The 26,267-nt window shown below is 44.7% G+C and overlaps 1 protein-coding gene across 1 annotated transcript in view; it reads right to left on the bottom strand.

Annotated features, from left to right (window-relative positions):
- Positions 1-26,267, bottom strand: part of DGKB (diacylglycerol kinase beta) — a 905,602-nt gene that overhangs the window by 604,035 nt on the left and 275,300 nt on the right. The window contains exon 4 of the mRNA XM_082259056.1: positions 13,175-13,251. Coding sequence (XP_082115182.1) covers positions 13,175-13,251 — 77 coding nt within the window. The remainder of the gene's footprint in view (positions 1-13,174; positions 13,252-26,267) is intronic.

Here is a 26,267-nt window from a genome sequence, read left to right as displayed (position 1 = left end):
GCCGTCTTCTAAGTCAGCCCTGCATGTGCCTCCGTCCCGCCTCCTCTAAGCTCTCACAATCCTCCCCGACCCGCCCCCTGTAAGGGCTCGATGACGCAGTGGTGTCCTCTGTGTAGTGGGCAGTGTAGTGTAGTGGGCAGTGTAGTGGTCAGGTAGGAATCAGGTAGGTCATTGTAAGGGTCAGTGTCGGGGACAGGTAGGTCAATGTAGTGGCCAGTACAGGAATCAGGTATGTTAGCGTAGTGGACTGGTAGGTCAGTATAGGAATCAGGCTGGTCAGTACTATTGTAGGAAGGGACTCGGGGAGTACTAAAAGTCCGCAGGTTAGGGGGCGCAAATTACTTGCCTTGCCCCGGGCACTGACAACCCACGCTACGCCACTGCCGGTACCATAAAGAAACTCCTTCGGTTGCAGGAACCCCGTTGCCCTTACGTACAGTGCACAATGGTCAGTCCTGCATTGTAAATGAGGACACCTGTGGTCTACCCACAGCTAAATGCAACAAAGGAAGCACCAGGAGTGAGGGATTAAGTGGGTAAAGCTGTTTTGTCCCACTTTCATGTATTTTTTGTCTTGTATTGAACTGCTCGAGGTTATCATTTTTTAATATGCTGACATCAAGTGCCAGTTTCGGGCCACTGGGATCTTCCTCTGTCCCCCCCTTACTGTTTTAGGGCTAGTTTGTTTAGTCCTAGCTAGACCCTTAGTCAGTGTTAATTATTCACAGAGACAGGGCTCAGGGAAGTCAATGGGGCTGACTTTCCAAAAACTGGGGAGTTCAAAAATGGTGCAGATCTGCATAGAAACCAATCAACCTGTTTCTTCTTTTTTTTTGTCAGAGCTTATTTGAACAAGTTGAAGAATCCTTTGAGAATGTCCTGTGGGACGAAATGCATCAAGATCGTGCCTGTTTAGCCAGACTTGCATTTGTTTCTGCCTTTACCATTGGAAATTTTGTGAGTGTTATTCCCCTTTTTTGATAAACTTTTTATTTGGCTTTTACACTGTGTCTGTTTCCTTTGGTTTATTTCCACATGGGTCGGGATTTCTGTGAGTGATCCCTTCTACCTACCCTGCTGGATATACACCTGGGAGACATCCGTGGTTGCAGATCGTTTCAGGAATCCTATACCATCCTAACAGCCTTTTTGACCCTCATGCTATATGGTATTCATGGTCAACAGCATCTGGTGAGCGCAATTTTATTTGGTGTTGGTGATGGGATATCAGTTTTAAGATTCACCTCTCTGTTTTGCATTACTCCACTTGCAGTTACCATTGTGAACTCTATATGGACTTTTTTGTTTGTATGCAGTTAGGGCTCTTTCACACGGTCTGCCTCCGTAGGCGGATCCGTGTTGCTCAGCGGGGATCGATCCGCGATCCCCGCTGAGCCGGCGGATGACAGCTCCGTCTCCGCTTGCAGAGCGGAGAGGGAGGTGTCTCAGTCCCCGCTGCCCTCTATCGGGGATCGGATGAGAGCGGACCGCCTGTCCGCTCTCACCCGTTTCGATCCGATTACTGAACGGATGGAAAAATAGGGTTTCCATCCGTCCAGATTTCACGGACAGGATCGGATACGGATGGCAGCGGGTGTCAGCGGAGGTGTCTCCGCTGACACCCGCTGCCCCATAGAGCTGCATGGAGGATCCGATCAGATCCGCCTAAAAAACTGACAGGCGGATCTGATCGGACCGCCCGTGTGAAAGAGCCCTTACAGATTTTCTCATTTACTGATCACATATGTCATTCTATTTGTTTGTATTGAGAACTGTTGCAGTTTCTCACCCATTAGCGCTACACTTTTATTTTATTTTCAGTTGCATCAACCTTTTTGTCAGTTGTTTGTGTCAGCAGCTTATACAATTGATTGGTTAGCGCAGTCTATGCACCCCTTTTTTTTCAGTGTTAATTATTCACAGAGACAGGGCTCAGGAAAGTCAATCGGGCTGACTTTCCAAAAACTGGGGAGTGCAAAAAATTGTGCAATTCTGCATAGAAACCAATCAACCTGTTTCTTCTTTTTTTTTTTTTCAGAGCTTATTTGAACAAGTTGAAGAAGCATAATGGGTACCATACACATCTTCACCAGATTTTGCACTTCCCAGTTTTAGTAAATCCACCCCAAACTCTTCTTACACTTCAAAAAACTGAAAAACATCCACTGTATTGCAATTGTCTGAAGTAAAATTGTGTTGGATTCAAGTGCTGTGTCTTATTGAAGAGTTAAGCAGCATGTGGATGGTGCCAAGTAAGCAGGTGAGCATACTCAGGGCTTTTTTTTTCATAGAATAGGTGCAGGAACTCCCCTCTTCTGAGTCACTTCTTGTCTCCGCCCCCTACCAACCTCTGCGCACCCTCCCTTGGTTCCACCCCTATCCACCTCCCAGCAATGTCCCTTTTAGAGAATATAGAACAAGATATAATTTTGTGGTGCTAAGTAATTTGCATGGAATTTGTTAACAACAACAAGAAAAGTAGTAAAGTAGATGCCCTGCAGCCAGCAACAATAGACCCTTCCCAGCAACAATGGACCCCAACAACAATAAATACGGACAGCAACAGCAGATTTCCTAGCAGCCAGCCCAGCATCAATAGATTCTCCAGCAGCCAGAAACAATAGAACCCTCCCTCAACAGTAGATCCCTTCCAGCAACAATTGACCCTACAGCAACACAAGCTCAATAAGCAACAATAGATCCCTACCAGCAACAATAGATCCCCACCAGCAACAATAGAGCTCCTCAGCAGCTACAGACTGCTGTGCAAAGAATAGATGCCCCCCAACAACAATAGATCCCCCAGCAACAATAGACCCCTCCCTCAACAGTGTAGCACTACTCCCATGGGAGCTGCTGAGTGTGGGTTCCCCTGGGTTACCATTAGCAACAACAGAGCATTCAGACATATTTACAAGTGTTTTTACATCAGACAAGAACCAGTCCAGCTTCTTTTGGTTTTTAGGATTTATTGAGAACTATGCACAAGAAAAGGCAGGGTATAGAAATATTGCTTGACGCTGGTAACCGCTGACTGACGCTGGTTAACGCTGTTTGACGCTGGTTACGGCTAGACCGCTTACTTTAATTTCACCTTTGACTGTGAAAAGTCCTTTAAGCTCCCTAAGTTACTCCTTCCTGAGGTAGCTGAATTGCAAATGCAGACTGTACTGCTGAGACACTTCAGGGCCCTTCCTGGTGCCCCCTTTACCCCCTAATCTTCAGGGCTTTACTACTTGGCACCCCTTTACTGTACACTCTGGGTTAGCTGTCTCCTTGATCCCCTTGACCTCTCTGGAGTGGTCCCCTCTCTTAGGCAGACCCCTTGGCCGATCTTAAGTACTCACGATACTGTTTTTTCAGAAGAACTCTGCCCAGCAGCTCCACTGGTCAGCACACTGGATGCAGCCCAGCTCAACCTTTGGTCCCTAGACCGACTGCCTGGACCACCTTCACACTTCAGCAGGAAGAGAGACAGCCGTCCACCTCCTCTTGGGACTTTGCTCCCCGCCAAAAGAAACCCACATGCCCCCTCAGGATTTATTTCCAATCCCAGGATGCATTGCAGCAATGCCCACCCACTGGGACAGTCATAAACCCTGGTGTGCTATTGGCTAGGTTTCCTCCACTGTCCAACAATATCCCTCATTGGATATTCCCCAGACTCAACAGGTCACACCTGGAAGCATGTGACAGGCTAACTAACAAATCAGGCCCTCCTGATAAGCATAGTTACATAGTTACATAGTAGGTGAGGTTGAATAAAGACAATAGTCCATCCAGTTCAACCTGTGTAGGTGTGTGTGGCTGTACTCATCTCACATACCCCTGAATGTTCTGATCCTTGAGATGTAAGTCTAAGAGTCTTTTGAAAGCCACCATACTACCCGCAGAAACCACCTCTTGTGGTAGGGAATTCCACAATCTTATAGCCCTAACAGTAAAGAACCCCCCACGTTGCCTGTGGTTAAAACGCTTCTCCTCTAATCGCATTGTATGCCCTCGAGTCCTCATGCAATCCCTTCGAATGAACAGCTTTTTTTCTAAGCTGGGATCCCCATTAAGATATTTATAAATTGCTATCATGTCCCCCCTCAGACGTCTCTTCTCCAGGGAGAATAAATCAAGCGATTGTAGACGCTCCTCATAGTCAAGGTCCTCCAATCCCCTAATTAGTTTAGTTGCCCTTCTCTGGACTCTCTCCAGCTCCAACACATCCCTCCTGAGGACTGGCGACCAGAACTGGACAGAATACTCCAGATGCGGTCGGACCAGAGTTTTATAAAGTGGAAGGATTATAGTCTTATCTCTGGAATACATCCCTTTCTTTATGCATGCTAATATTCTGCTGGCTTTGGCAGCTGCCGCTTGACATTGCATGCTGTTGCCTAATCTATCATCAACCAAGACTCCCAGATCCTTCTCCATTCTTGATTCCCCCAAGGGTTCCCCTCCTAACGTGTATTGTGTTTTTATGTTTTTAGTCCCCAAGTGCAAAACCTTACACTTCTCCACGTTAAACCTCATTTGCCATGTCGTTGCCCACTCTGTAATTTTATCCAGGTCATTCTGTAGGATATCTGCTTCATGCTGTGCAGTTATTGCCCTGGCCAATGTTGTGTCATCTGCAAAAACTGATAATGAACTCCTGATCCCGTCCTCAATGCTGTTTATGAATATATTGAACAAGGTTGGTCCCAGGACTGAGCTTACAACCTCAGACCAGTCTGAGTATGCGCTGTTTATTACCACCCTTTGGACACGCCCTTTAAGCCAATTCCGTATCCAAGAGCAAACCCTGCTTTCGATACCTGCAGACCTTATTTTATAAATTAAGCGCTTGTGGGGAACTGTATCAAACGCCTTAGCGAAATCCAAGTACACCACATCCACTGGTCTCCCCCTATCTAGCTCACAGCTCACCTCCTCGTAGAATGCTAAGAGATTGGTTTGACAAGAACGCCCATTTGTAAACCCGTGCTGATTACTGCTGATGATGTTGTTGTCTTTAGCAAACTCTACGATATAGTCCCTTATCATCCCCTCCAGAAGTTTACATACTATTGATGTCAAACTGACAGGCCTATAATTTCCCGGGATATGCCTCTGGCCCTTTTTGAATATCGGAATCACGTTAGCTTTCTTCCAATCCCCTGGTACATCTCCTGTCCTAATACTGTCAGCAAAGATCAGGAACAGTGGTCTGGATATAACCTTACTGAGTTCCTTGAGTACTCTCGGATGTACGCCATCCGGGCCTGGTGCTTTGTTTGTGTTAAGTTTATCCAGCCTTTCCCTGATTTCACCCTCTGTTAGCCATAGTGGCAAATCCTGTGTATTACTACTAACCATACAGTCATGGTCAGTGTACCCCTCCGTTTCCTGTGTAAAGACTGACGAGAAAAAAGCATTCAGCACGGTTGCTTTTTCAGTGTCCTCTGTAACCATCCTCCCATCATCGCTAATTATGTGTGCAATATGCTCTGCCCTAGTTTTTTTGCTGTTGATATATTTAAAGAATTTCTTTGGGTTTTTTTTACTATCCTCCGCTATTTGTCTCTCAAAGTTGATTTTAGCCATTTTGATTTCGTGTTTACTTTTCTTATTTGCCTCCTTGTATAGCTCGAAAGCCAATACAGTGCCCTCTGATTTATATTTCTTGAAGGCCATTTTTTTTTCCCTAATACGTTTTTTAACGTTACGGTTTAGCCAGCCAGGTTTGGCTTTGTCTCTTCTAAATTTATTTCCCATAGGAATGCACTGCAAGATGCCTTTGCCTAATATGTTCCTAAAGCATTCCCATTTTTCCTCTGTGGTCAGGGATCCCAGGGTTTGGTCCCAGTTTACCCTTTCCATCAATGAGTACAATTTTGGAAAGTTTGCCCGTCTGAAGTTTAGGGTTCTTATGTTCCCCACTTGCCTTGTTATATTGTTATTTATACTAAATGTGATCATCCTGTGATCGCTAGAGCCCAGGTTGTCCTGAACTACTACCTCCGAGATTATGTCTGGGTCATTAGTGATCAATAGATCCAGGACTGCATTTTCTCTAGTCGGAGAATCCACCAACTGTGACATGTATTTATCCAGTAAGGTTTCTGTGAATAGACGGGCCTTCTGAGAGTGTGCAGTCCCCTCTTCCCAGTCAATGTCAGGATAATTGAAGTCCCCCAATATGATGACTGATCCCAATTTTGCCACTTTACTCATTAGTGCTAAAAATTCCAGCTCTACCTCCTCCCCTTGGTTAGGTGGCCTATAGCAAACCCCCACAATTACTTTCCCCTTTTCTCCTTCCCTATGGAGTTCAACCCACACAGATTCTAACTCCATGCTCATCCCATCCGTAATGTCACTCCTTTCTATCACCTTTATATTGTTCTTGACATAGAGACATACCCCTATGCAGAACAGGGCCACATATATGCTTTACCTAGCGCCTACCTAGGAGGGTGCTACAACAGTAAATCTCTTCCAGCAACAATTGACTCCCCTAACAACATAAGTGCCCTATCCCCAGCAACAATATATCCCCACTTGCAACAAATAATACTCCTCCCCAGCAACAATAGACTGCCATATGAAATTATGGCGCTTTTCCACTGCATGGAACTGAACTGTTCGGCTCGCTTTTGTGCTTTTCCACTGCTGGTACCGCATGGTACGGTGTAGGAACGGTTCCGTACGGTATGGTGGTGCTTTTCCACTGCATGGAACCGAACGGTACGGCTCTCAAAAACAGTACCACCTCGATTGTGGTTCCTAGAGGTACCATATCCCACAATCCTTTGCATGCAGTCACTACTAGCCACTGATTGGTCAGAGAATCGTTGTTATCCCACCCACTTAACTTTAGTACTACTTTAGTGGAAAAGCAAACCATACCGTACCGTACCGAACCGTTCCAACACCGTACCATGCGGTACCAGCAGTGGAAAAGCAAACCGGGCCAAGCAGGGCCGAGTAGAGCCGAGCCGGTACTTGCAGTGGAAAAGTGCCTTTAGATCTTCAGGAACAATAGATCCCCCAGCAGCCATGGACCCTTCAAAACCCCTCAGCACCCCTTGATATTACATACATTCAGTGCTGGAGGTGGTGGAGGTGCCGGACCTGCGTTCCCCCACGTCCCAGCTGAAAAAAAAGCCCTGAGCATTCTGAGTCTATGGAAGTATGTCAATGGATAAAACAGCATTTGGAAACAGAAAAAAGCGGCTTTTTAGTGGCACTCTAGATAAAAACAAGAATTGTACCCTTGGAGTGCAGGGGGGGCCCCACTGCAAGAGTAGATTTACATTTTCTGAGGGTTCATCTTTCAGTACAGTGACCTTATCAAGGTTTTTTTGCACTGAAAAGGGACCAGCTAATACAATTGTGGGTTTTAGAAGTTTCTTGCCTATTGTATTTCATCAGCTGGGCTGTAATGTGCTGAATCTCCTATTGTTTTACTGAAAAATTAAGTCACTGGCCCGGACATAAAGTGTGATTTATATTCTTCATGGTTGGAGCAATCTTCTTATCTCGCCGATCGGCGCAGTCTATGAATATAAGATGACACAACTTTGTTCTATTGTCTCTGCATTTTAGTTTCATAACACAAAATGCAATTATTTCGAAAGTTTATCTGAAGAAAAATAAAAAAGGTTTTTGACTGGTTCTTAACCACATCAGCTCTGGAAGGTTTTATCCCCTTCCTGACCAGGCCGTTTGTGGCGATACGGCACTACGTCATTTAAACTGACAATTGCGCAGTCGTGTGACGCTGTACCCAAATAAGATTGATGTCCTTTTTTCCCACAAATAGAGCTTTCTTTTGGTGGTATTTGGTCCCCTCTGCAGTTTTTATTTTTTGCGCTATAAACGAAAAAAAGAGCGACAATTCTGAAAAAATAACAATATTTTTTATTTTCTGCTATAAAACATATCCAATAAAAAAATAGAAAAAAATCGAATTTCTTCATCAGTTTAGGCCAACAACTATTCTGCTACATATTTTTGGTAAAAAAAAATCCCAATAAGTGTATGTTGATTGGTTTCCACAAAAGTTATAGCGTCTACAAACTATTGGATAGATTTAGAGCCGGTTCACACTGAGGCGATCCGACTTCGGGGGGGGGGGGGCGACCTGTGAAGTCGCGTGCACCGTTGTGCACTGCGACTTCGGCGCGACTTGCAGGGACTTCGCATAATGGAAGTCTATGCAAGTCACTCCCAGGTCGCCCCAAAGTAGTACAGGACCCTTTTTCTAATTCGGAGCGACTTGTGTCGCTCCTATTAGAACGGCTCCTGTTCTACTCAATGGACCGCGACCTACCGCGACTTGTCAGGCTGACAAGTCAGTCGCCTGACAAGTCGCGATAGTCTGAATGGGAGAGTTTTTATTTATTTATTTATTTTACTAGTAATGGTGGTGATCAATTGCTTATAGCGGGATTGCGGCTGACAAATTGGACACTAAGGGGTTTATTTACTAAAACTTGAGCGTGCAAAATCTGTTGCAGCTCTGCATGGTAGCCAATCAGCTTCTAACTTCAGCTTGTTCAATTAGGCTTTGACCAAAAAAACCTGGAAGATGATTGGTTTGTATGCAGAGTTGCACCAGGTTTTGCACTCTCCATGTTAGTAAGTCAAGCCCTCCGTGACACTTTTTTGGGGACCAGTCACACTAATACAGTGGTCAGTGCTAAAAATATGCACTGTCGCTGTACTAATGACACTGGCAGGGAAGGGGTTAACATCAGGGGGAATCGAAGGGTTAAATGTGTTCCTAGGCAGTGTTTACTAACTGTGGGAGAGGTGCTTGTTCTGTGAGAAGGCAGAGATCCGTGTTTCTGCTTAGCCAGACCTGCTGATTGGCTTCTGCTGTGTTAAATCAGAGTGGGAGAGGGTTGTCGGCAGCACGCGTGTGCGTCCCAGACCCGGAAATGCAGAATCACATACAGGTACGCAATCTTACACAGGAGAGACGCCTTGCCTCCATATATATACAGTATATGGTCGGCAAGCAGTTAAAGAGACTCAGTGGACTCATTGTTTAGGAATCACCAGGGGCCAAGGAAGAGTTTGGCCCCAGCTGTCAGATTCAGGTAGGCAGGGCTTTTTTTTCAGCGGGAACGTGGGGGAACGCAGTTCCGGAACCTCCAGTCTGAATGTATGCAATGGCAAAGGGGTGCTGGGGCCAGTGGGGTGAGCTGAAGGGCCTATTGATGCTGGCTGCTGGGGGATCCATTGTTACTGAGATGAATCTATTGTTTCTGGCGGGTTTTTTGTTGTGGGTGGGGCTTTTTTTGCAGTGGAGGATTTATTGTTGCTTGGAGGAACTATTGTTGCTGGGGGGCTATTATTGTTGGGGGGAGTCTATTGTTGCAGGGGAGGATTTATTGGAGGAGGGGCATTGTTGCAGGGGAGGATTTGTTGTTGCTGGGGGGCTATTGTTGCTGATTGAAGGGAATCTATTTTACTGTTTTTTCTATTGTTGCAGGGGAAGATTTATTGCTGTTGGGGTGATCTGATGTTGGGGGGGGGGGGTCTAATGTTGCTGATTCCAGGGGATCTATTTTATTGCTTTTCTAGTTATCATTAACAAATTCCATGCAAATTACCTTGAACCACAACATGATACTTGGTTCTGTATTCTCTAAAAGTTGGGGTACTGGGAGGTGGGCAGAGGATGTAACCAAAGGACAGCGCTCGGAGGTGGGTAGGGAATGGAGACAAGGGGTGACGCAGAAGAGGGGAGTACCTGCACCTATTCTCTGAGAAAAAAAAGCCCTGCAGATAGGTATGCATCTGGTGTGACACAGTTACTGGCTTTGCCAAGTGGTATTGACCCGGGAACTATGCAGGTACCATAAATGGGGTTATTCAGTCACAGCTAAAGGAAAAGCTAGGCCCCTCTGGAAGAACCCTGGGGTTTCAAGGAAACCTGGTTGAAAATGGCTGGGAGAAAAAAAAAAAAAAAGAAAATGGCTGGGAGAGGTGTACTTTTTTTCTGAGAGGGCACTTATTCCTTAAATTTCCCTTATAGTAGCCATGCATGCCTGAGGGCCGAACAATAGAAAATCAGTTGATTCCCCCATTTAATCTAACAACATGAATGCCAGAATCTCCCCTGCTGGCTAAGGTATTCGGGTAGCTACAGCACCAGGGGCTGCCTGAATACCCAATCACTGACTGCATTTGATAGGCTCCAGTCGCTATTTGACCAATAATTTTCTACCCAGCTCAGTCAATTTTTAAATACACTTTTGTCAAGCCAGTGGTGCTGCAGGGCCACCCATTGCTTGAATTTCTGCCGATTTAGCAGGAATCAGGCAAAATTTGAGCAGCCTATGGGCAGCTTTTGTGTTGGGCACCCCTAAAGTTGGCAAAAATTATTACCAATTTGGGATTTCAGGAAACAAGAACTCCTCCATTGAGGGCTCAAATTTCAAGCCATGGGTGGTCCTTCAAGCATACTCAATCTCAACTGAAGTTGAGTTAACAATTTAACCAAAATACATAGAAAACGATCCTATCCGATGCAGCCATTATTTGTCAGTGTCAAGGATACCGAGTGCTGGTATCCTGTGAAATAGGCGTGACCAGGAATGTATGGACATGCACAGAGAACACTAGGCACAAATATAAGATGTATAAAAAAAAAATGTTGTTTAATAAGGGACAATGCCAGTAAAACAACACTATAACAAACATAAACTAAGAACCTAAACTAGCATAGCTTAATAGGTGTGAGAGATCACACAAAATACACTAATCCAACTATCCAGGCTAACTATGTACAGATTGCAGGGTAAGAATAGGTAGAGTAGTCAGTATCAGAACCAGGGTCATACGCAGAAGATCCGGCAGAAGGAGCAGGGAGCAAGCCAGGACAGGGAGAGGGTACACAAGTGTAGAAACAAGCAGGCAGGTGAGGGATCAGGATCAGAAACAGGAACAGGACCAGGAGCAGGACAGGGTCAGGACCAGGAGCACGAGCAGGACCAGGACCAGGATGCAGGTGCACAGAACGCAGGTCATAGACACATGGGCAAAACACCAAGGCAAGGGAAAGTAGCACAGGGAAGGCTAAATACTCTTTCTGCAATGAGCATCAGGTGATGACTGATTACTATGAGCTTCTGGCTGCTGAGAGACACCTGCTGGTGGACACCAGCACTGCAACTGATAGGTCTGGGAACCACAATGCCATCCGCAGGTCAACCAATCCCTGACAGCCAGCACAATTTTATTCTGGCAGCTGTAGGTGTTGCATCTACCTAAATCAGTGCTGTATTTTGGCCTAGGCCAACAAGGCCCAGGCCTAGGGTGGCACTTTGCAGGGGGGCGGCAAAAAAGCCACCCCCCCCCGACTCCACCTGAGACTCTATTGGACACTGGTTGCTAGAGCCGCCTGGCATCTAGCAACCAGTGACATCATGGCTGTGACTCCTTGGCCCTGCCCATAAATCAAAGTGAAGGAGGAGATTTCTCTCTCTCTCTTTCTCTCTCTCTCTCGTTAATGCTGGGATATGCAGTCCTTCAATTTTGGAGGGAGTCATATCCGTTAAATAGGAAGGGGTGGGGCAAATTTACATGAGAGGGGGAAGGGGGGCGCCCATTTTTAGTCTTGCCTAGGGCAGCACAAAACCAAAATACACCACTGACCTAAATACCATAGCCACTTTGCCCTCCTTCAGCAGCTTAGAAAGAGTTTCTTATTTCTGCATTGGGCTCAGATAGAATTAAAACAAAAAAGCTACTAATGGGGGCCTTCAGCCATATATGGAGTCTACCTTGCCACACAATATAAAGAAAAGTTTTGAAGATTAATATCAGGACACTCAGCTATCTTTAAGAGGTAAGACTTCAGTATTATAACTTTTTAAAACTGGTGATTTAAATTATAACAAATTATCATTCTTGAAGGTTTCACTTTAAGCTTTGTACATGTTCATAGAAGCTACCTACCCCAGATTTTCTGGGATAGTCCTACAATTAGGTGCTTTCTCCTGATGATGCTGTGCCACAGGTTGTATCTCTGAGATCACAACAAAGGCCTTTTTCGAGTTACGGAGCAGGCATAGGCCTTGGGTGGAAGTGACAGTGTCTGGGGACCAGGGGCTGACTGGCAACTTTCGGCCCAGGGGGCAAGTACAATTGAGAGGTCCATGGTGAAGCGACTCGGCCCCCCTCCCATTCTCCCTCTTCCTGGTCTCCTTCTGACCCCCATTCCAGATGAAGCCCTGCTCCAGGTACTCTCTACTCACCAGCCGAATCCTGGTTCCTTACCTAGCTAGCAGGGGGCGGCTGGGGTGAGCTGGGACAGCTCGGTTGGGGCTTGCCGGGGGAGAGTCTCAGGTGGGGCATGGACACCGTTTACACCATCCATGCTGAGGGGGGGGGGGTTTGTCTTCGCTCTGTCCTTCATCCCGCACTCAGTAGATCAGCAATGGGGACTTTTTACTTCTCTTCACCAGGAATCATTTAGGCATGTCTGTGGCTGAAGTGGTGCAGCCGTTTTACAGGGCATCAGCGTGGCCCAGGGGGCAAATGCCCCCCTGCCCCCTGGCCCAGTCCTCCCCTGCTGGGGACTGAGGCAAAGATGTTGGCAAGTACTCACATTGAGACCAAATACCATGTTAAAGGAAATCTTTCCCAAGATAAACATGGAGGCTTTCAATGCTGACTTCTTACTCTGCAATTGCTAGCTGTCTGACTTTCAATGCTGATCCTCTGGCTTTATTAGTCACTAACCCAGAACAAGTACACAGATAAGATTTTTTGATTTTACTCTGAATTTCCTAACCTGCGTATTGTTCCATAATTAAAAAATGATTGAAGCCAGAGGGATCTGGCAATTACCATGTAGCATTTGAAGAAGGAGGTCAGAAATGGCTTATTTAAAGCGTTATGCACAATGATTAACCTTTCTAAGGAGATAAAAACTACTGAACAAGGCCCCTAGGATAAGCCAGAGAAAGGTGCAGAACACTGAGACGTGCCACCAACACTTCCTAAAATGACCACAGGAAGCATGCAGGGCATTTTGAAAACTGGATTAACTTTGAAAGGCATCCTGGAAAGAAGATGACTACATTGCTAAAAGTAAAAGGAGCCCGGGGGTGATTCCATCCACTGAGCTCCACCTGTAATGTAAATACCCCTTTAGTAGAATCAAAAGGGAAAAGAGTACCTCTTCCGGATTATACTTCGCCAGCACCCCATTGCCATGAAATTCTTCCAAGACATCTTTCAGCTTCTTCGTGGAATCTTAAACAAAGACAAAAGAGGGGAAAAAAAAACAGTTAATTATCACCAAACGGCACAAGGAGTGCAAAGACGCGTCACACTAGATTGGGCCACGTTCTCAAAGCCGGGTGATTCCAGGCAATAGTGACACCGTGACATTTGACGAATGTTGGCTGCCTGCCACATTGTAAACTCTTGAAGTGAGGGCCTTGCGCCTCTTCAAACTACTGCCATAAATTAAAGCCTCTTCTGTGTATCTTAACTTTTATTTTACAGTGTGAAATGACCTTCAATGAGCTTCATTCTCACTGCCAAGGTGGAGAACAAACAGATAAAATATTTATGTGTGACTAAACCTTGACAGTTAGGGAATACATACACTGAGCAATACTGCACTGCCGTATGAGTCATATTAATATTAATTTCTTCAGCGTGCAAACATTGTATGTTGTGAAACCCCTCACCCTCCTTCTCAGTTAAATACAAGGGAAATGGGATGTAACGTGCCTGCAATCTCATGTGTCACCAGCTGGTGGTAGCGTGTTCTAGTGCTTTCGGCATCCAATTCCACTACCCAACAGCAGGTGTCCTCCATGAGCTCTGTTGGGGTATATACTCAAGTGCCCAGAGGGCATACCTCAAATGGTCATCCGAAGAACCAGCAAGGGTCAAGACATTTGAAGCCCAAACCTGTTATACAGTATTCAGACAGTGTGACTCAACGCTGATAGTTGACTCAACTCAACGATAGATGGAATCTGATAAGTACTGAGATGTATAGTGTGTCCGTTCTGTCAGTTGGGAGTAGTAAACACTCAATACTGTGTGGCCCAATACTGTGTGGCCAAGTACTGTCACATGGAATGAGTCACATGCTCCTTCATACCCAGAAGAACTGGTTATGTCCTTTAGCTCCTGCCACTAAACTAAGTATCAAGGGAACAAAGGAAAGGTGAATGCAAATATGTTGCTTTACTCTCAATTAAGTTACTGCCTTTATATTTAAAATGCAAAAAAAATTTATAGAAACTTGAGAGTTGGAAGGCAGTGCCATGAAACCTCTACAGTTTTGGGTAAGCGACCACCAAGGCCACTACTTACTACCAATGATAGGGGTCACTGCACACCAATGCTACGGGGTCACACACACTACTAAACAACTATCAAATGGGGGGAGCCTTCTACTGAAAAACTATGTGATGGGGCCCAAACACCACTGTACACCAATATGAATGGGGCCCAAACACCACTGTACCTCAAAGTGATGGGGGTCCAAACACCACTGTACACCAATGTGATGGGGGCACAAACACCACTGTACACCAATGTGAATGGGGCCCAAACACCACTGTACACCAATGTGAATGGGGGCCAAACACTACTGTACACCAATGTGAATGGGGCCCAAACACCACTGTACACCAATGTGATGGGGGCACAAACACCACTGTACACCAATGTGATGGGGGCACAAACACCACTGTACACCAATGTGATGAGGGCACAAACACCACTGTACACCAATGTGATGGGGCACAAACACCACTGTACACCAATGTGATGGGGGCCCAAACACCACTGTACCTCAAAGTGATGGGGGTCCAAACACCACTGTTCATCAATGTGATGGGGGCACAAACACCACTGTACAGCAATGTGAATGGGGCCCAAACACCACTGTACACCAATGTGATGGGGGCACAAACACCACTGTACACCAATGTGTAGGGGGAACAAACACCACTATACACCAATGTGATGGGGCACAAACACCACTGTACACCAATGTGATGGGGGCACAAACACCACTATACACCAATGTGATGGGGCACAAACACCACTGTACACCAATGTGTAGGGGGAACAAACACCACTGTACACTAATGTGATGGGGGCCCAAACACCACTGTACATCAATGTGATGGGGGCACAAACACTACTGAACACCAATGTATTGGGGGTTGCACTCCATTGAACATCAATGTAATGGGGAAAAATTGCAACTGAACAAAAATATAATGGGGGCAGGGGCATTCCATTGAACACCAATGTGAATGGGGCCCAATTACAACTGTACAACAATGTGATGAGGAACATACACCACTAAACACCAATGTAATTGGAGGGAACGCACCCCATTGAACACCGATGTGAATAGGGTAACCCAACTGTACACCAATGTAATGGGGGCACAATCACTAATGTACACTAATGTAATGGGGGCACAATCACCACTGTACGCCAATGTAATAGGACCACGTATGCCACTGATCACTGACAAATAAGGGGGAACTCACCACTGACCACTAACATTTAAGAGGACAGATCATTACTGACCATCATTGTAAGAGGGTATTTATTCCTTACCACTGAACTCTACAAGTTGTGATGTGCATCACATTGTCTTGACCAATATGTGAAGTCAGTGAATGTACTGAGAATTTTTGTACAAATTTTCATATGAACATTTTATTAAGTTAATAGAATTTTGCACAAAATGTTTCATTTTTGGAACATTCGTTTGATTTTCTAATGGTTAACGGGTTGAAAGCAGTGCTGGAAATTTCTCGAACAGAATTCTAGCTGTTTTTTCCGTTCAGGAAACAAGCTACATATTTGTGATTCAGGCACAAAAGAAATCTCCCTGAGGAAGACACGTGACCCTGTGTTGACACACGTAGGGGAGGGGCGAAGACAGTAAAGGCACCCGGACCCTTAAGGGGAGAGAGCAGTCCACAGGGAGATAGTGGTTTGTGTTGCTTTGGGGGAACACGAGACAAATTGCCTGATATAGCCTGGTGCACTGGAAGCACCAGGAATATGTGAATACCCATTTTTTGTACAAGCTTTAGTAAGTTAGTGTTACGGTTGAAGCACTATTGGAGCTTTTGTGCACCCTGACACTATCCACTGCCGGGGAAGTCAATTTTTGGAAGAGTACAGGATTCAGGAGATCTAAATCAATGCGATTTAGCTCAGGAGAGGCTTACTAGAGCTGTTTGACCAAAACCTAATTGTGAAGTCACACTTACCGAGGAGAGTATACACCTAACAGCAGCACAACATGCAGACTGCCATTTACAGCAGACCCCGGTTCTCTCTCCACGGGGAGCGATCGTGGGTGCCCGGCGGCAATCGCAGCCGCCGTCCCCGTGAATCAGCTTCCCCGCTGGCGAATGGGAGTGCGTCCCCTGGGAGTCCCTGGGAGATAATGATCTCTTCGGTCTGTCACTCTTGCCTGACTTTGTCAGATCATTATCTCCTGGGGACGCTTGGCAATTTACATGTGATCCGACTTTCCTCCTCTCCCCAACTCCTGGGGGGGGGGGGTTTATGCACCTCCATTTTTTGGGTGGACTTTCCTGCCCCCCATATCTACAACATTTTTTGACGGCATGACTGTTGGGATGCTATAGACCCTAGTTGGGTGGTTTGCAATAATCTGAATTGCTACATCATTTATATACATCTGTGATTCTCCTAATAAATCAAATTAAACATTTTGCGAAACGCGTTGAGATTCATGCAGCACATATTGTTGCTTTTTTATGATATTGTGCACAACCAGATCTATAAAATACAAACTGTTATCCATATTAGGGATCCACCGATTATCGGCAAAGCCTATATATCGAGGGCCGATCTGCACTTTCCCCAAGGTGGCCGATATTGCCGATATTTTGGGAAAGTGCTGTACCGGAGTGATGCCTGCAGCTGGAAGCATCACTCCGGTACCGGCATCCATAGCCGACGGTCGGCTGTCTTGTAATGACAACCGATGTGGCTGAGAAGCCGCTCGAGTCTTCCTTCCCAGCGGGAGACCCGGGCATCCTACCTGTACGGCCGCTGAAGACCCGATCAAAGCCGCATTCGGCTCTGATCGGGTCTCCATGTAAAAACCCAGAAATTATGTCATGACATCACTTGTGGGTACTCGGCGCCAGATTTAAAAAAATGACATCATTCAAAAAAGCCAAACTTGGCGTTTTGAATGCTTTTAAGTGCAGAGGAGGGGTTTGGGGTCTTTTAGACTCCCCAGATCCCTCCACAAAAGTACCTGTCAAAGAAAAAAAAAATGTACGAAAATATCGGCCCGTATCGGCTGATACCGATATGTATTGATCAAAATATCGGTATCGGCAACGATAAAAACGATATCAGTCGATCACTAATCCATATATGAAGTCGCATATGCTATGAATTTGTATTTCATTATTTATCTATGTTTTTTCTACTGATGAATTCACCATGTTGTTATTATTGATTTTAAATGTACATTATGATGTGCAATAAACTTGTATAATTTTAACATTTGATATTTGTCTCTTTAACAGTCCCGAAAGTGGGGGGTGTCATGGCGCTCTTCTAATATCCCAAGATGGTACAAGGAATGTGGGTGGATGGGAGGGGGGGGGGTTATGGGGCTGCATGGGGGGGGGAACAAAGTTTGGTACTGTAGGGAAGCTATAGTCCGTGGCAGCCGGCTGAAGCGTGGAGAAGCCCTGAGAGATGCAAGAAAGGAGAGAGCGGCGCCAGCTTAGTATAGTACAGGTTTATTTAACACTGTTAAAATTGGTGACTCACTGTCCGAGGTTGGGTGAGACCGGTACACAAAGACTGTTAGGGTCATCCATCTTCCTCTTCCAGGATAGTGGTCATAGGAGAAGGTGGTGAGGTTCCAGAGGTATAGCCGAGCCGCTGTGGGGCTGCTAGTTGTCACTGGCCGTGGCGGAGCATGCACAACAGGGCTCCGGCTGCCGACTTCTGATCCCTGATGACATCACTTCCTGGCAGGAGAAAAATAGGGGTTGCACGCGTTCGGAGCATCCGTGCTCCTTTGTCAGGCGATGGGCTGACGCCTGACAAAGGAGCACGGATGCTCCGAACGCGTGCAACCCCTATTTTTCTCCTGCCAGGAAGTGATGTCATCAGGGATCAGAAGTCGGCAGCCGGAGCCCTGTTGTGCATGCTCCGCCGCGGCCAGTGACAACTAGCAGCCCCACAGCGGCTCGGCTATACCTCTGGAACCTCACCACCTTCTCCTATGACCACTATCCTGGAAGAGGAAGATGGATGACCCTAACAGTCTTTGTGTACCGGTCTCACCCAACCTCGGACAGTGAGTCACCAATTTTAACAGTGTTAAATAAACCTGTACTATACTAAGCTGGCGACGCTCTCTCCTTTCTTGCATCTTTAACAGTCCCACAGGCCATTTTTTATGTTTTTGTGTTTAAATTTGGGACTGAGACACCTAAACATACCACATATATCAGCGTCTTTTTCTTATATTCCTTTATATTGGCTTTTGAAATTTACAGATCATAAAAAAAGAAAAAACAGGAAAAGATAAGCACACCATAAAGCACGCCCTCCCAACAATTTATTGGCACGTATAATGCAAGTAAAAAAGTATGCATGAGAACCCAGAAAAAATTTCTGGGTTCTCATGAATACTTTTTTACTTGCATTATATATGCCAATAAATTGTTGAGAGGTAACTCTATGGGGTGTGCTTATCTTATCTTTTCTTGTTTTTTCTTTTTTTATGATACTTGATTTTTGATTACACCTCCCTTTGATTGATATAGGGGAGTACCTCTCCCTACCTCTCTGAAGGAGTAGAGATCCCAGAACCTCTTTTCATTTTATCTTACTTTTGAAATTTACAGATGCAGCAATTTAGAAATTGGATGAAAGGTTTAGATCCGGGAAACACTTTTTGTAAGATAAAAAGTGCACTTTATATACAAACCGATTCCAAAAAAGTTGGGACACTGAACAAATTGTGAATAAAAACAGAATGCAATGATGTTGAAGTTTCAAATTTCAATATTTTATTCAGAATACAACATAGATGACATATCAAATGTTTATACCGAGAAAATGTATAATTTTAAGGGAAAAATACGTTGATTTTAAATTTCATGGCATCAACACATCTCAAAAAAGTTGGGACAAGGCCATGTTTACCACTGTGTGGCCTCCCCTCTTCTTTTTATAACAGTCTGCAAACGTCTGGGGATTGAGGAGACGAATTGCTCAAGTTTAGGAATAGGAATGTTGTCCCATTCTTGTCTAATACAGGTTTCTAGTTGCTCAACTGTCTTAGGTCTTCTTTGTCGCATCTTCCTCTTTATGATGCACCAAATGTTTTCTATGGGTAAAGGTCTGGACTGCAGGCTGGCCATTTCAGTACCCGGATCCTTCTTCTACGCAGCCATGATGTTGTAATTGATGCAGTATGTGGTCTGGCATTGTCATGTTGGAAAATGCAAGGTCTTCCCTGCAAGAGACGACGTCTGGATGGGATCATATGTTGTTCTAGAACTTGGATATACCTTTCAGCATTGATGGTGCCTTTCCAGATGTGTAAGCTGCCCATGCCACACACTCTCATGAAACCACATACCATCAGAGATGCAGGCTTCTGAACTGAGCGCTGATAACAACTTGGGTTGTCCTTGTCCTCTTTAGTCCGGATGACATGGCGTCCCAGTTTTCCAAAAAGAACTGCAAATTTTGATTCGTCTGACACAGAACAGTTTTCCACTTTGCCACAGACAATTTTAAATGAGCCTTGGCCCAGAGAAAACGCCTGCGCTTCTGGATCATGTTTAGATATGGCTTCTTTTTTGGCCTATGGAGTTTTAGCCGGCAATGGCGAATGGCACGGTGGATTGTGTTCACCGACAATGTTTTCTGGAAGTATTCCTGAGCCCATGTTGTGATTTCCATTACAGTAGCATTCCTGTATGTGATGCAGTGCCGTCTAAGGGCCCGAAGATCACGGGCATCCAGTATGGCTTTCTGGCCTTGACCCTTACGCACAAAGATTGTTCCAGATTCTCTGAATCTTTGGATGATATTGTGCACTGTAGATGATGATAACTTCAAACTCTTTGCAATTTTTCTCTGAGAAACTCCTTTCTGATATTGCTCCACTATTTTTCGCCGCAGCATTGGGGGAATTGGTGATCCTCTGCCCAACTTGACATCTGAGAGACACTGCCACTCTGAGAGGCTCTTTTTATACCCAATCAAGTTGCCAATTGACCGAATAAGTTGCAAATTGGTCCTCCAGCTGTTCCTTATATGTACATTTAACTTTTCCGGCCTCTTATTGCTACCTGTCCCAACTTTTTTGGAATGTGTAGCTCTCATGAAATCCAAAATGAGCCAATATTTGGCATGGCATTTCAAAATGTCTCACTTTCAACATTTGATATGTTATCTATATTATATTGTGAATAAAATATACGTTTATGAGATTTGTAAATTAGTCCATTCCTTTTTTACTCCCAATCTGTACAGTATCCCAACTTTTTTGGAATTGGGTTTGTACAACTATATAGATCAGACCAAAATGAGGGACAAATGAGGAGGAAAGAGGGACAGAGGGACTTTGTTCCAAATCAGGGACAGTCCCTCGAAATTGGGAACTATGCTTTATGGTTTTATTACCTTTTGTATACTATCTAATAATAACCATGCAATACAGTGTCGCAATAACAATATAACAATACGGAATATTCAACTGTTGCAAACAGCAGCAACAAATATAAAATATTTATAACTGTTTTATCACAGCTGGTGGCCAGTTTTTAGGCTGACAGACTGAATTTTTTATGAACTTTGAAGGAAGCTGGGGATATTGCGTATTTCATTTTGCTGATGTGTACAATAATATTAGAAACAATAACCAAGAGGTATAAAACAGTAAATAATTGAGAACAGCCAAAGATGAACCATTAAGGCTCGGTTCACACTGGGGCGGCACGACTCTGTACTACTTTGGCGGCGATCGTGACAATCGTGCAAAAAGGAATCGCTTGACAACTATATCAAGTCTCAAATAAGTATCAATTGGAATCCAGTGTGACTTGATCCGATCAAAGGGAAGGGTGTGAAGGATATCTCTGTCATCCACTAAACCTCCACCAAACACCGATGTTCCCCCCTCACTCTGGACACTCACCAGATGTTAGATCAGAGCTCTCCCATAAGCCACATAACTGGTCCCCGTATCGTATCTCCACATTCTTTAGATTCTGATTCCAAGTGACATTTAGTAGCCTTCAGACAAAATTCCATTCACCAAGTCATGGAAATAAAAAGAGTGGGGGCACATAGCGTAATTCTGTAACACTTTATTAAAGTAAACCAAACCACACTGACCCCACTCACCTCCTGGTCCTACTTACAGGAGTCCAATAAAATGAAGGCATTAACAAATGTATGCACGCACTGTGAGCCGCCGCTGTCCCGTATCCTCCAGGTGCTCGTAGTGTGGCCAAGCGTGGCGTCTGTTGTATATGGCGACCGCGCACTCATCCTGACGCGTTTCGTCGTTACGGACTTCCACTGAGAGCGCTGTAAGTAGGACCAGGAGGGGAGTGGGGTCAGTGTGGTTTGGTTTACTTTAATAAAGTGTTTTAAGTACCAATGTTTGTGCGCACTTTTGTAGCATGACATGTTGGGTATCTATTTCATCTTTCACATTATAGAAAAAAATTGGGCTAACTTTACTGTTTTTTTATTTTTTTATTCAAAAAAGTGTATTTTTTTCCAAAAAAAAAAAAATTGAGTTTGTAAGACCGCTGCACAAATGCGGTTTAATAAAAAAAAAAAAAAAAATTGCAAAGATCTTCTCCATCTTATTCTCTAGGCTAGGGTCTCTGATAAAAAAAAGAAATATAATGTTTGGGGGTTCTAAGTAATTTTCTAGCAAAAAAAAAAAAAACTGATTTTAACTTGTAGACAACAAATGTCAGAAAAAGGCCCGGTCCAGAAGTCACTTGTATTCCTATTACAAGGAAGGTAAACATCCCTTGTAATAGAAATAATCAGGACAGGTCCTCTTTAATGTGAGATCTGGGGTCAAAAAGACCTCACATCTACACTAAAAAAACAAAAACAAATAAAAGTCTTTTTTTTTTCATTATGAAAAAAATGGGCTCTTCAAGGCCGTTGCCAGGAAGCAACGTATGACTTTGCTCCGGTCCTCCAAGGCCATAGAGTCGAGTGAGGGCCATCTTGCCCTCACTTGACCTCCTGCCTAAGAGGACAGCAGACCGGATCGTTCAATCAATCTACACTTATTGTGATTTTTTTTTTTTTTACCACAAATATGTAGCAGAAAACATATTTGCCTAAACTGATGCAGAAATTCGATTTTTTACATTTTTTTTTATTGGATATGTTTTATAGCAGAAATTAAAAAATATTGTTTTTTTTGTCTGTCTTTTTTTGTTTAACCGCTTGCCGACCGCTGCACGACGATTTACGTCGGCAGTCAGCCCCTCACAGGAAAAGCGACGTAGGGCTACGTCGCTAGCCTGTGAGGGTCTAGGGAGCGAGCGCGCGCCGCTGGAGGCGGAAGAAAGGCAGGCGGCTAATGTAAACAAAGCCGCCTGTCATTCTCCCTTGTGTAAGAATGGAGATCATACGGTTCTACTATGTAGGACCGTTGATCACTGTTCTTACACATGTAGCCACAGCCAATCACAGTTAGAAACACGCCCCTAGGGACACACTTAACCCCTCTCTCTCCAATAAATTTAACTCCTTCACTGCCAGTGTCATTTTTACAGTAACAGTGCATATGTATAGCACTGATTACTGTAGTGATGTCACTGGTACCCCCAAAAGTGTCAAAAATGTCAGTCAAGGGTCCGATCTGTCCGCCGCAATGTCGCAGTACCGCAAACAAAATCGCAGATCGCCGCCATTACTCGTTAAAAAATAAACAACAAAAATGACAAAAATCTTTCCCTTTGTTAGTAAACGCGATAACTTTTGCGCAAAGCAATCAAAATACGCTTTTTGCGATTTTTTTTTACCAAACATAGGTAGTATAAAAAAAATTGGCCTAAAATGTTAAAAAACTTTGATTTTTAAATTTTTTGGGGGAATTTCATATAAAAAAATGTGAAAAATATTGTTATTTTTGAAAAATTGACGCTGTTTTTTTGTTTATAGCGCATGATCAAAAAATCGCACAGGTGATCAAATACCACCAAAAGAAAGCTCTGTTTGTGGGAAAAAAAGGACGTCAATTTTGTTTAGGTACAGCGTCGCACGACCGCGCAATTGTCCGTTAAAGTCACGCAGTGCCGAATCGCAAAATAGGCCCTTGTCAGGAAGGGGGTAAAATCTTCTGGGGCTTAAGTGGTTAAAGCGTATTGCACAAAATTGCCTGGTCATGAAAGGGGGTACATTTTCTGGAGCTGAAGTGGTTAATAAATTATTATTCTGGCCAATGAAATTAATTAACACCCAAGTGAATGATGCGCCTAAACGCTTTACAAGTGTTTACAAGTGTCAATAGTGTGTTTTCTGGCAAAGGGAAAGGTGTCCAGGAGAGATAGCAAAACCTCCGGAGTGCATGAGATCTTATAATTGTTGGTGCAAATTGGGACTTGGTCTGCCGAGGCAAATGAGGGAAAAGGGGCATGGTTTGTATAGAAAAGGGTGGAGCTCTGAAACAGAATAATATGATTGGCAGAGTTCTAAAATATTGCCCAAATAGTAAGGTTGCTCCTTGGTAAAGAGTGCACATTAACCACTTGCCTACCGCTCGCCGTAGGTATGCTGGGGCAGGCTGGCTCAGCTGCGCGAATCGATGTATGGGTACGTCGGTTCGTGGAAACGGCGCTGGGGCGAGCGCTCCTGCCCCCACTAGGCAGCGGGGATGCCGATCCACGGGGGCCGGCGGGCGTGATTGCCGCCTGACACCCGCAATCGCTCCCCGCTGAGAGAGAAGGACGGTCAGATGTTGTAAACACAGCCGACCGTTCTTCTCCCTGGAATGATCACAGAGCTCCTGTGATCCTTCTATATAGGATCACATGTCTCTATGGTCATTTCACTGCGTTACTTTAATGGAAAATTGCGCGATTGTGCGACACTGTACCAAAATAAAATTGATGTCCTTTTTTTCCCACAAACAGAGTTTTCTTTTGGTGGTATTTGATCACCTGTGCGATTTTTACTTTTTGCTCTATAAACAAAAAAAGAGCGACGATTCTGAAAAAAAAATAACAATATTTTCACTTTCTGCTATATAACATCCCCCCCCCCCCCCCCCAAAAAAAATTTTTTTTTTTTTTTAAATCAAATTTTTTTCATCCTTTTAGGCCAATTTGTATTCTGCTGCATATTTTTTGGTTAAAAAAAAATCGCAATAAGCGTACTTTGATTGGCTTGCAAAAGTTATTGCGTCTACAAACTAGGGGACAGATTTATGTCATTTTTATTTTATTTTTATTACTAGTAATAGTGGCGATCAGCAATTTTTAGCGGGACTGCAACATTGTGGCGGACAGATCGGACCCCTAACTGGCACTTTTGGGGGGACCAGTGACATTACTACAGTAATCAGTGCAAAAAATATGCACTGTTACTGTAATAATGACACTGGCAGGGAAGGGGTTAACACAGTGGGTGATCAAAGGGTTAAGTGTGAGCCTAGGGGAGTGTTTTCTAACTGTATGGGGGCGGGGCTTGTGCAATGATCATAGAGACCTGTGATCCTAAATAGAAGGATCACAGGCGCTCTGTGATCATTCCAGGGAGAAGAGCGGTCGGCTGTGTTTACAACAGCTGCCCATTGTTCTCTCTCAGCGGGGAGCGACCGTGGTTGCCGGTCCCGTGAATCAGCATCCCCGCAGCCCCCCCAGCACCATGCACGCGACCGACGTAGGGCTACGTCGTTTTGCCCAGTTAAGCCAGCCTGCCTCAGTAAATCTGTGGCGGGCGATCGGCAAGTGTTAAAGCGGAGTTCCGCCCCCCCTTAAAAAAATTAAAAGTCAGCAGCTACAAATACTGTAGAACTTACCTGTCCAGGGAGCCCGCGATGTCGGCACCCGAAGCCTTTTTACATATCGGCTCTCGGGTGCCGCCGCCACCATCCAGAGTAAGGGAACCCGGCAGTCAAGCCTTCCGGCTTCACTGCTGGTTCCCTACTGCGCAAAGCGCGCTGCCGCTGCGTTTTTTAATTGGCCCAGCGGCGGAGGAAGTATGCACTAAGATACAAGTCAGGTTTTAGGCATCCCCTGCAACAAAAATGTAATTTTTGGTGAGATGCTCCTAAAGGGAAATCACATCTAAAGGGATGCAGACCCTGACACTTTCCTCATCAGAATCCTGCAGGTGTAGCAGTTGATTGATAATTAAAAAATCACTCCCATACAGACTAATGGCTCGTACACACTATAGGGAAAATCGGGAGAACATTTTCGTCCGAGGAACGATCGTACAATTTTCTAAAACTGTGTACACAACTTTCGACAGACAAATCTGACCTTCCGAATGAAAATTTCCGAAGGGACAAACTCCGTTCACGCACATGAACTTTAATGGCATCAGTGCCTGATCTCACAAATGCGCTTCTGGAAGAACGGTAAAACATTCCCATAGACACACTCCTAAACCTTGTGGACAGCCTTCCCAGAAGAGTTGAAGCTGTTATAGCTGCAAAGGGTGGGCCAACTCAATATTGAACCCTACGGACTAAGACTGGGATGCCATTAAAGTTCATGTGCGTGTAGGGTTGCCACCTCATCCCTTTAATCCACGGCATATATTAATATACACACACACACATACGCACTCACACACACACACACACACTCACACACGATATTGTCAAAAGTATTGGGACGCCTGCCTTTACACACACATGAACTTTAATGGCATCCCAGTCTTAGTCCGTAGGGTTCAATATTGAGTTGGCCCACTTTTGGTAATATAGAGTAGATCACCCGGAGGGCAATGGATTTTTTGTTTTTCTTTTTTCATCAAAAGTGGAGTTACTCTTTTACAAGGGGACCTGAAACAATGTAACAGTGGAGAATGAAAATTAGACAGAAAAAAAATGTGAAAAACATTTGAAATATAAAAAAAAAAAAAAAACACTTATTAACCGCTTGCCGATCGCCGCAAGTACATATACTGCGGCGGTCAGCCCCATGCAGGCAAAGTGAAGTACCGGTACGTCACTCGCCTGTGAGCCAATAGGGGGCGAGTGCGTGCCG

The sequence above is a fragment of the Pelophylax lessonae genome (assembly GCF_965119305.1).
Source record: "Pelophylax lessonae genome assembly, chromosome: 5".
Classification (NCBI taxonomy): domain Eukaryota; kingdom Metazoa; phylum Chordata; class Amphibia; order Anura; family Ranidae; genus Pelophylax; species Pelophylax lessonae.
This window is presented reverse-complemented; position numbering and strand designations above follow the sequence as displayed.